This window comes from Chelonia mydas, chromosome 1 (assembly GCF_015237465.2).
Source record: "Chelonia mydas isolate rCheMyd1 chromosome 1, rCheMyd1.pri.v2, whole genome shotgun sequence".
NCBI classification, from domain to species: Eukaryota; Metazoa; Chordata; order Testudines; family Cheloniidae; genus Chelonia; species Chelonia mydas.
This window is the reverse complement of record NC_057849.1, coordinates 222795422-222807483: the sequence shown is the minus strand read 5'-3', so window position 1 is coordinate 222807483 and position 12062 is coordinate 222795422. Positions and strand designations below refer to the sequence as shown.

General features: G+C 45.2%; 1 protein-coding gene across 7 annotated transcripts in view; it reads right to left on the bottom strand.

Annotated features, from left to right (window-relative positions):
* LOC102940945 (protein mono-ADP-ribosyltransferase PARP12) overlaps positions 1 to 12062 on the bottom strand; it is a 45072-nt gene that overhangs the window by 25043 nt on the left and 7967 nt on the right. For all 7 annotated transcript variants that reach the window (XR_005227657.2, XM_037914239.1, XM_037914250.2 and 4 more), the window contains exon 2: positions 4528 to 4660. Coding sequence is in view for 6 of the 7 variants with exons in the window: in XM_037914239.1 (XP_037770167.1) it covers positions 4528 to 4660 (133 nt within the window). In the remaining variant the exon portion in view is untranslated. The remainder of the gene's footprint in view (positions 1 to 4527; positions 4661 to 12062) is intronic.

Below are 12062 nucleotides of genomic sequence, written 5' to 3'. Positions count from 1 at the left end.
TGTGCAGGAGACAATGCTTTCTTGGAGACCACTCCCCGACTAAACAATAAAATCCCACAGGATCTTGGAACCATCTTCTGCTCCAAGGGCAAGACATTTCTACAAAACTGCCTTTGCGTAGAGACTGCCTAAAAAAATCCCCACACAATTTATCCTAAAAGTGGAAGAGGGGGAAAAAAACAAAAACAAAAAAAACAACACGTGACAGAGGCTACTCTTCTTACTTAATGGCAGAAAGGCCTAATGCAGTGGTGTGCAAACTTTTCCAGTCACCCCACCCCCCGTACCATTCATGGAATTTGTCGCACCCTTCCCCCTCCATTGCTTGTAATCTGAAGTAATCCCTTATTTCTGCACTGCTGCTAGTGGCGAAGCTGCCTTGAGAGCTGGCAGGAGGGAGAGTAGCAGCTGCTGGCCAGGCCATATGTGTTGTTTGCAGCGCAGGACGACTATTTTTTTAATCCTGCTCCCATCCCACCCTGCAATACCTACTCTATTTGTATCCTGCTCCTGCTATTACAGCAGCAGGCCCTGCAGGATCCCAGTTTCTTCACACTCCCCAGAGAATCTCTTGTCTCCCCCACCCCAAGGGGGGGGGAACACTCCAATTTGCATACCACTGGCCTAATGGATAGAGCACTGGACTGGGACTCAGGAGACATTCCAGCTCTGCCACTGCCCTGCTGGGTGATACTGGGCAAGTCACTTCCCCACTCAGTACCTCAGTTTTTCCATCTGTAAAGTGCGAGTAATGATACTTGTACTCCTTTGTAAAGTGCTCTGAGCTCTAGATGAAGAGCTCTGTAATAAGTTATCTAACTCTTATAATTATTAATACACTTTCAGAAGATGCTCACTGACGTGGGCTGTATACAAACCAGAAAAGCTGGAATGATTCACGGATTTTTGGAAGCCTGACCCAGGCCTGCTCGGTATGGAGAAAGCTGTTAGGCTTGGAGTGGTACATGTCTGATTTGATTGCCTACGTACAGTGCTAGAAGACCCTCAGTATTTTCTGTGTAGAATGCTCGCTGCTACTTGTTTTTCCCCTCTCCAGATAGGGGAATCTCTCTTCCCCACCTTCCCCTGCTAGGCACAAGACATTTTAGTGTTTGTCACTTTCAGACTCACTTTCCCCCTCTTTGCAGTTCCCCCTTCTCACTCCATCACCTTATTTACTCACAAAACTGCTTCTCTTACACGTCAACCAACCTTTCACAGTGCTTTAAAATGACTCCGGCACCAGAACAGACATTCATGCCTCGACAGACATTTATTGAAGCCTCCCATTTTGAAAGAAGTATCCCTAGCAGAAGTTTCAGGGGAAAAAATCCGAACGGTTTTCAGCTGACAACTAGATTTTGGAATGGATCAACCAGTCAATCACTGCATAGGGATTCTGGGGACTAGTGTCCTCCAGCAGAAACCGACAGACCGGTAGAAGAGTCATGAATTCCAATGCCAACTAGGAATGTCCTTACACAATGTTGGATTTAATTTTTGCTTTGGCAGATGTGTGTACGCCTCTATAGGCCAGGACTGGAATTGTTGGAGAGCCTGCAAGTCATGACTATATACCGGAGAAGCTGTGGCTGTATGCAGAGGGGAAACCAGACATCATGCTAGCCTACAGTCTATCCTTCACAAGTTGCGATTACACAAAATTTGTACAAAATAAATTAATGGCACCAGTTACCACACAAGAGGAAAATTGCAGGCAAATCTGACTTAGTTGCCACAGCAAATGCAAACACAGCATCAAGGAGATAAAGTAACCAGGAAATACAATGGCACATCTCTCACCCAGATAAGAAACAAAGCACACAAGTCTCTGGGGACAAATTAAGGTAAAAAAAAAGGATAAAGAGCGTTAAATCCATGAGACTCAATTATTCTAGGATTTCAAGCTCATTAATCGTAAATAGACTAGGTGCTGGTATCTTAGCTCATTCATAAATGTGTTTGTTGAAAGGGGGGTGTGTGGTTTGTCTTTATGTTTCTGTCCCGGTCTTGGTTGCTGCTTGTTTAAGAGATTCCAAGGCCAGTAGGGACCATTAGATAATCTAGTCTGACTTGCTGCATAGCACAAAACATAAATTTTGGCTCAGAAACCCCAATGACTAATTAGACCAACGCATTTCAGTCCTCAGGAAACTGAACTCCTGTGGGCCCCATACCCAAGGCCTTTGCAGTGGCAGGGAATTGATTGAAGACACTGCATCAGGCTTGTTCCAGCTTTTGTTTCTATGGTCACAGTAAGAATTAAAATGTGGTGGGGAGGATATGTAAAAGCAGATATTACTCCTGGGGGCATTATGCGCCAAAACGTTAAAAATTCTGCACACAATATTTTAAAATTCTGCAAATTTTATTTGTCAAAACATTATATAATCAAGCCAGTTTCAATTATTTGGGTAATTTATTTCAAAATACCGGTCAGCAAGTATGTCTGTAAGAATACAGACAATGCAAAAATTCCCCCAGAAGTAGAGAATTAAAGAAACTAACAACCCAGTTCCTGTTTCTCTGTCCCCTTCCCCCTGCCCAGAGCCAGCCAGGGGGCCAGATATCTGCACCCCCTCTTCCCCAGAGTCAAGCCGTGGCTCCCCCAGCACAGACACCCACTCCCTCCTCTGAATCCCTGGGCTCTGGGGGAGGGAGTAAACAGCCTGATGCTCGGTCCCAGGCTTGCACGGAGTTTCCCCGTGTGCTGCCCACTGCTTCCCTCAGGGCATGCTGTGAACTGCAGCTGCCAGGAACCCTTTAACTCCCTTTCCCTCCCCACAGCAGTGTCTTCTAAGTGTAAGCTGGGCTCTTCCAAGTTGTGGCACCTAGTGGCGGTGAGCAGCACTGCAGCCCATTTCTGTGGGGGAAAGGAAATTCTGCGCACACATTAACTTCTGCAAAATTCTGCATTGTGCAAGCGGTGCAGAATTCCCCCAAGAGTAAGATATTTGTATGCAAATATTGCTATTCTTTCCAAGGAGCTAAAAAAATTCAAATATGTTTCTAACTCAGGTGAGTGCATATTCACTGTCCATTGCATCTTCAGCACAACCCCTTTTTGTTTTGCAAGATGACTGAATTTATGGAGATGGCTACACAGGAAGTGTTCATGATCTGGTTTGTATGGGTTGAATGCTAACTAAAATTTGGACTAAAGAGGTGGAAATGCTTGGGCTTTTTTGTTGTTGTTAGGGTGTTGGACAGCCCTAAAATGGACCCTTTCTATTCTAGGAGGGGCACAATAATTTTAAAAATAGACACTTTTCTGTCATTTCCTTACATCTTATTCAATATTGAAGTTATGCAAGCAACTCCCTGCCCCACCACCACCTTTCCCCTCTAATCCAAACCTACTGTAAGCTTTCAGAAAGCAATAATACTTAATATTTTTACAGAACCATCTTTGGATTTCAAAGTATCGTTGGCCTTTTTGTCCCAAACAGTTAGTCAATATTTGGAGCTTGCAGATTGCTTCCGTTAGGAGGAGAAATTGATGATGGGAGTCAGATGAGTCTTATAGGGTGCAACCCTGTTTATTTACACAGAATGTGCCCAACATCCTGTTTCTCTGAACACAGCAGGAACAAACAGCAGGCAGTTTCCTTACTCACAATTCCAAGCCGCTTTCCAGCCAGCAGGCTGCCCAAAAGACGCTCTCTTGGCTTCCTTCCAGGGCCACCTACCAGTGCTTCCTTGGCTGCCTCCTACCTTTTTCTTGTCTTGTCTGCTTCAGACATACATAGGCCCTGTGTTTGCAATCAGCTCCCAAGGGAAACCCTACCATCCACAGAGCTCAGCTTCTGATCAGCCTTGCATGTAGCTGAGTCCCTTGAATGGTGGCATCCACTGTCCCCAGCTCTTACTCCATAAAAGGAGTTTAATTGCTTCTTCCATTTACCTTGAATGAAGGGTAGCTAATGTGCCCAGCCGCCTCAGTGCTCACCTATAGTTCAAAGACATGCCTGCTTGTAGCCACCAAACACCCTCTAGCAAAACAGTATTTTACAAAACATCAGTAAGCCTGGGTCTATACTACAAAGTTTCGCTGGCACAACTGTGTTAGTCAGGGGTGTGAAAAAACACCCCCCCCTCCCTCCAGCCAACATAACTAGGCTGCCAAACCCCCACCACAGGCACAGCTATGCCAACAGAAGAGGGCTTCTGTCAGCCTAGTTAAGGTCATTCAGAGAAGTTGTGTTACTATGCTGACAAACAAACTCACTCCTGTTGGCATACAGCCTGTCTACACGCTGGTACAGCTATCCTGGCAATGCACTAGTAATGTAGACAAGGCCTCCCAACAGCCCTTCACGCTAGGTATTTTATCTCCAATTTACATAGCCATAGAAACTAAGTCAGAGAGTAGATGATTTAGTCATACAGTGAATCAGTTGCAAAGGAAAAAAAAAAAAATCTAGGTTCCCTGACATCCAATTCCATGCTTCAGCTTCAACATCATATCTCACCTCTTCCATCCCTATTCAGCAAAGAGCCTTTCCTTAAGAAATCAGTATGACTCACATCAGGCAGGAGGAAAGGGTCATTCTGGAGGAGCAGGACCCGCAGCTCATTCTCGTTGAGGCCACTGACTTCATGGGTCTTCAGCACTTTTCGGTTTTCATCCGTGAAGATATCATGGGAGTATTTACATGCCCTGGAAAGGAACACACAAAATTTAGATCAAATATGTTGATCTTCAACCAGGGTGGCTTATGAAAGCAACCACACCTAAAGAACAGCAAGGAAAGTGAGAGTGGGAGAAGGAAACAGAGATGAGACTAGAAAGGAAGCTTTGCAGAAGCATAGAGAACAAGGGAAGCCTTGCAAGATATCTATCTTAGTTATATATAATGGCCTCCATTAGCATAGACTGTGAGGTGCTCAGGTTCTTTAATAGATTTATCCTCAACACCCCTGTGTGCTAGGGAAGTGCTATTATCCCTGTTTTGTTTTTAAAACAGATGGGGAATTGAGGCTCAGAGAGGCTAAGTGACGTCTGTGGCAGAAGGAAGTCTGGCAGAATCAGGTTCCCCAAGTCCTAGGCTAATGCCTTAAGCAGGGTGGATAAAAAACAAAAACAATGAATTTTTAAAAATTGATTTTTATTTAAATCTGATTTAAATTAGGTTTATTTTTAAAAATAAAACTATTTAAAATTTAATTTTAAATTATGACAACCTATGTTAAGACCTAAATTTACTATAATCTATTAAAATCATTTAAATTAAAATTTAAAAATTAAGTAGTAAGTTTCCTGTCAAATCACTGAGCTGATTAAAATCACTGGCTAAGCACCTGCAACCAGCATTTGTTGAACTGCTAAACCAGCTTTTGACACCAGTAGCCTCTTGTAGGTACAGAGAGAAGTCTCTTTCTTTCAGTTTATTCAACTAGTTCAGTTCAATAACTACTTCATTCAAAGCTAAGAAACTAATCTGGAATTGAAAATGCAGGGATGCTTGTTTTCTTCTTACAATCTATGCATAAAAACTAGGCCCTGGTCTACACGGGGGCGGAGGGGTCGACCTAAAATACGCAACTTCAGCTACGCGAATAGTGTAGCTGAAGTTGGTGTATCTTAGGTCGACCTATCTGGCCGTGAGGATGGCGGCGAGTCGACTGCTGCCGCTCCCGTCGACTCCGCTTCTGCCTCTCACGAGCTGGAGTTCGGGAGTTGACGGGGAGTGCGTTCGGGGGTTGATTTATTGTGTCTAGACGAGACAATAAATCGATCCCCGATAGAGCGATCACTACCCGCCAATCCAGCAGGTAGTGAAGGCCTGCCCTAGGTGTGAGAGGATAAGATCTACTAAAAGCTTGAAGGGCGTGATGACCACAGAAACAATTTGTTCAATTCACTAACAGCAGATACTACTGCTTTTCTTTAATAAATCAGTTAGTTTTAAAAGCAAAACTTGTTTTGATATTTTTTTCTTATGTACCCAGCCCACTGAAAGTAGTCTGTTGGGTGCCTCCATCTGGCTATGTCAGATGTGCCCAGCTGGGCACATCTTGGGGGGAAAAACTCTGCCCCTTCAGTCTTTTAATCGATTCTTGTTTTTCCACCTTGTCCCCCTAGGATTACCATACAGAGATCCCCAAATAGAGGACACTCCCGGGGGAGGGGAGAGGAAGGAACTGGGGAGGTACAGTTTGGAGGAAGGGGGCCACTGGATGGGTGTGTTGTGCTGGGAGGGGGAGTTAGGGTTAGGCTGCTCCAGCTCTGGCAGCTGCTCTGGCCCTGGTGGCTAACCCAGCCCGCATAGGTGTTGGAACTAGGGGTGCTACTGCACCCCCTGGCTTGAAGTGGTTTCTATCACTTACAGGATTTACAGTTTGGTTCTATGGCTCTCAGCACCCGCACTATAAAAAACTGTTCCAGCACTCCTGCCAGCTCCTGTTCCAGCACCAGCCCTGGCCACTGCTTCTGCCCCAGTCTGGCCACAGCCACTACTCCAGCCCTAGGGGCTGACTGCTGGCCGCTGACCCAATCCCGGTTGCTGCTCCTGCAACAGGGGCAGACAGCTGCTCCAGCCCTGCCATTGCAGCAGGGCTGAAGCTAAAGAAGTCACGGTGTCCTGTGACCTCTGTGACAATACTGTATCCCTACTAATAAGAAACAAAATGAACTTCTGCATAGCTTAGTCAAGGACAAGGAGCTTGAAAATGACATGGATGGTGAGAGGAAGCTTGTGAAGTGTGTCAGAGTGACATGGTCAGAAAAGCAGATGGGGAAGATTACTTTAGCACAAAAAAAATAAAATTGGATAGAGAAGGTGGTGGTTACAGATTACAGAGAAGGACATGGCAAAAGTGGTTGCAGTGGTATGGAGTGGTTGCACAGAAAGCAGCAACAGTTTGTCAAGCGCTCAAAGGTGCACTCAGAATAGAGAAAGGAGTTGAATAGGACAAGGACCTGGTTCACCTTGCTGACAAGGAAGGTAGAGGAAAGATTTAGAAAAGTTTAAAGAAATATGGAACCCAATCTTATGGGTTGTGTACAAAGAAGGGAGGCGAGAAATGGTGGAAGACATCAGGACAATAAAGTATTAAAAGGGATCGGTTTATCTCAGAGCAACAATAGGCCATTTGAGAATGACGGACAACAAAATAATGGTCTCAGGAATGCTGAGGGAACTAGGATAGATCCAGAAACAATGCTAACTGTTAGTCTGGCTAGTCTGAAATGTGACTCAGTAAAGCCCTGTAACTATGCGTACTAAAATAAAATATATAAAATAAAACTTCTCCTGTCACTGTTCAGTTTAACTACTCTTTAGTGCTTACCCTCTGAAGGTCTCTGACTTTTGAACCTTCTGTTCACATGCTGCTATTGATCTGCCCCTTGTCCTGTACAAGACTTGATTCCTGTAGTTTTTTCCCCTCCCAATATCATTATATAACACCACAGGTTTGCCTGGTGTTTTATTAACAAATTGACCTTATTTTCTGTCTTAAGGAGTTTATGATCTAAGACCCCTAATTCCGCATTAGGACCTGAAAGTATAGGCTCCTAGGCCTGTATGGAATCCTACTTGTACTGAATAAACTGAAAACAGTAAAGTCAACAGGGCAACGAGGGGGAGGTGGGGAGAAATCAAGAGCAGGATAGATTCAAAGAGTGATACTCCTGCATATTTAAGTGTAGATTTGATCCCTAGAGTCAAATTCTCTTCTGGGTTATTCCAACATAAACCCAAAGTAACCTACAACACTACTTGTCCAATAGAATTTGGATAATTTATTGTAGAATAAATCCCTGTTAAGAATTCCTATGTTAAGAAAAAACTTTGCACTGCCTAAGAAAAGAGGAACTATTTACCCAGGAATGCATTTTATCTACATTTTATCAAAATGTTGTCTCCTTCTTTATGAGCCTAAAGGAAATGAATAGCTTTGAATATCTCCCTATATACGTAAAACAACAACGTTATAAAATGCAGATTGTGGGGCTGAGGAGTGAAAAGCCTCATTAAAAATAATGCAAAGCACAGCATATTCTCTTTGGAAGGAATCATCAGAACAATTGTTCTTCCAATTCTGTCTCTTCTTAACTAACTTATTTTAACAGGTTATATAAGCAAGATATGTTGGATTTTCCTACATGTGGAATATGCCTGAGAGGGGTTAGCCCAAGTTACACCACCACCACCACAATCTTTGGATATAAGATCAGTCATTAGTGAGGAGACACTGGTCATATCCAGAGCTAAATCCCACCTAGGCCACTTTCAACTGAGCAAGTTTCCTATAGGGCCTTTTATCTGCAAGCCGGAGCGAGGAGTACCACTTTCCAGTCACATAATGCTTCCTGGAGGACAGGAAGATTTTTCATGACTCCCCATCCAGCAATTCAAGGCATCAGATCAGCATTTCTGCTCAGTGGTTTGAACATTGGCCTACTAAACCCAGGGTTGTGAGTTCAATCCTTGAGGGGGCCAATTAGGGATCTGGGGCAAAAATTGGGGATTGGCCCTGCTTTGAGCAGGGGGTTGGACTAGATGACCTCTTGAGATCCCTTCCAACCCTGATATTCTATGATTTCTCAAATGTGGTCACATGCGGCTACCTGGGAATTTTTCTGTGGCCACAACAGCCTCCTGTGTGGAGAATGGGGGAAAAAGGCAAAGCAGCAGCCCCTCCTTCCAGTGTTCAGCTGTTGTCCTGGAGGTGCTGCCTTGGTGTTTGCTGGCATTGCCAGCTGGGGATTGGTGCCCTGCACTGCGCAGCCTCCTTAGGGGTCCAGGCAGTGCCTCTGCAGATGTTTGGGGATGGTGTGCAGGATGCGGGAGGAACCTTTGATTCCACAGTGGCTGGTGAGTTCCCTGACCCACCTTCCTGAGAGTGGTGGGGGCTCAGCCTTCAGCCCCCATGCTCCAGTGGTGGGATTCACACCTGAGCTCCTACTCCCAGGCTCTGGCTCCCACCCCTAGGGTTCCTGCCTCCAGGGCTCTGGGCTTCTGCCCCCAGTGCTCCCACTCTGGGCTTCTGGTGGCGGGACTCTGGGCTTCAGCCCCCGGGGCTCTGGCAGGGCTTCAGCCGCCGACAGCACAGTGTGCCATGGTCAAGAGGCAAGGACCAGGATGGGCCTTGGGTGTGAGACTGTGGAAGGGAGATTGGGGAAATGGAGGGAGGAGGGCAGCAGGGCCCTAGGGGGGATGGGTTGTGGGAGGTAGTTGGGGCAAAGAAAGAATATCATACATATGTTTTTACATATATAGGGTGTTTTTGTTATTGAGTCTGCAAAACAAAAACAAAAAAACTCTACATAAATTACAATGATTTGGACACATTTATTTGTTTTTCCTAAAATTAAGTATCTTAGCACAATTTGTCAGAAAGGCTAGCAGCAAGAGTTGGTGGCTACACTGAGGTCACCAAAAAAAATGGTTGTGAAAACCCCTGCATTAGATCACACTTGTGCCCACATCCTAGTTAACTCCTGTAAGCCCTTGATTAAGCTTTCAATGCTTCTTTCAATGTCTGGAAAAGCACCAGTGTGGGAACATCACATGGTTACCATTTGCAGGCTCCCAGTACCAAGAAAGAGGGGTATTTCAGTGTTTAACAGACTCCAGTTGTGAGCACAGGTCCCAGCCACTTTAAAAGGTATGCTAATCTGTCTTCTCCACCTCCTCCACCCACTACTATGATCCAGAGTGAAAGTTTGTGCCAGCACAATCAGAAAGACTGATTTGAGACTGTCCTTTTACAACTCCCAAACCACTGGCTGTCAGTCCCCTTTATCTCTTTTAGTTTCTCTTTGACCATTGGTACCAGTCCCCTTCTTGCATTTACAACATTTACAACACACACTTTGCTTCTCTACAAAAGAAAAAGGATACTAAACTTTCTAAACTACTATATGCCACAAGGGGCCACAGCAATGGTTCCCTCAACCCACCCAGCAATATTGTTAATCTATCCAACTATACTCTTAGCCCAGCAGAAGCAGCTGTCCTATCTCGGGGCCTCTCCTTCTGCCCCTCCACCCCCACGAACATGGTACAGTTCTGTGGTGACCTAGAATCCTATTTTCGATGTCTCCGACTCAAGGAATATTTCCAACACACCTCTGAACAACATACTAAACCACAGAGACCTCCCTACCAACATTACAAAAAAAGGATTCTAGGTGGACTCCTCCTGAAGGTCGAGACAGCAGGCTGGACTTCTACATAGAGAGCTTCCGCCGACGTGCACGGGCTGAAATTGTGGAAAAGCAGCATCACTTGCCCCACAACCTCAGCCATGCAGAACACAATGCTATCCACAGCCTCAGAAACAACTCTGACATCATAATCAAAAAGGCTGACAAAGGAGGTGCTGTTGTCATCATGAATAGGTCGGAATATGAACAAGAGGCTGCTCGGCAGCTCTCCAACACCACTTTCTACAAGCCATTACCCTCTGATCCTACTGAGAGTTACCAAAAGAAACTACAGCATTTGCTCAAGAAACTCCCTGAAAAAGCACAAGATCAAATCCGCACAGACACACCCCTGGAACCTCGACCTGGGATATTCTATCTACTACCCAAGATCCATAAACCTGAAAATCCTGGGTGCCCCATCATCTCAGGCTTTGGCACCCTGACAGCAGGATTGTCTGGCTATGTAGACTCCCTCCTCAGGCCCTATGCTACCAGCACTCCCAGCTACCTTTGAGACGCCACTGACTTCCTGAGGAAACTACAATCCATCGCTGATCTTCCTGATAACACCATCCTGGCCGCTATGGATGTAGAAGCCCTCTACACCAACATTCCACACAAAGATGGACTACAAGCCGTCAAGAACACTATCCTCAATAATGTCACGGCTAACCTGGTGGCTGAACTTTGTCCTTACCCATAACTATTTTACATTTGGGGACAATGTATACCTTCAAATCAGCGGCACTGCTATGGGTACCCGCATGGCCCCACAGTATGCCAACATTTTTATGGCTGACTTAGAACAACGCTTCTTCAGCTCTCGTCCCCTAACGCCCCTACTCTACTTGCGCTATATTGATGACATCATCTGGACCCATGGAAAAGACGCCCTTGAGGAATTCCACTATGATTTCAACAATTTCCATCCCACCATCAACCTCAGCCTGGTCCAGTCCACACAAGAGATCCACTTCCTGGACACTACAGTGCTAATAAACGATGGTCATAAACATAACCACCACCCTATACCGGAAACCTACTGACCGCTATTCCTACCTACTTGCCTCCAGCTTTCACCCTGACCACACCACACGATCCATTGTCTACAGCCAAGCTCTGCGATACAACCACATTTGCTCCAACCCCTCAGACAGAGACAAACACCTACAAGATCTCTATCAAGCCTTCTTACAACTACAATACCCACCTGCGGAAGTGAAGAAACAGATTGATAGAGCCAGAAGAGTTCCCAGAAGTCACCTACTACAGGACAGGCCTAACAAAGAAAATAACAGAATGCCACTAGCCATCACCTTGAGCCCCCAACTAAAACCCCTCCAACGCATTATTAAGGATCTACAACCTATCCTGAAGGATGACCCAACACTCTCACAAATCTTGGGAGACAGGCCAGTCCTTGCCTACAGACAGCCCCCCAACCTGAAGCAAATACTCACCAACAACCACATACCACACAACAGAACCACTAACCCAGGAACCTATCCTTGCAACAAAGCCCAGTGCCAACTGTGTCCACATATCTATTCAGGGGACACCATCACAGGGCCTAATAACATCAGCCACACTATCAGAGGCTCGTTCACCTGCACATCTACCTATGTGATATATGCCATCATGTGCCAGCAACGTCCCTCTGCCATGTACATTGGTCAGACTGGACAGTCTCTACATAAAAGAATAAATGGACACAAATCAGATGTCAAGAATTATAACATTCATAAACCAGTCGGAGAACACCTCAATCTCTCTGGTCACACGATTACAGACAGAAAGTTGCGATATTACAACAGAAAAACTTCAAAACCAGACTCCAGGGAGAAACTGTTGAATTGGAATTCATTTGCAAATTGGATACTATTAACTTAGGCTTGAATAGAGA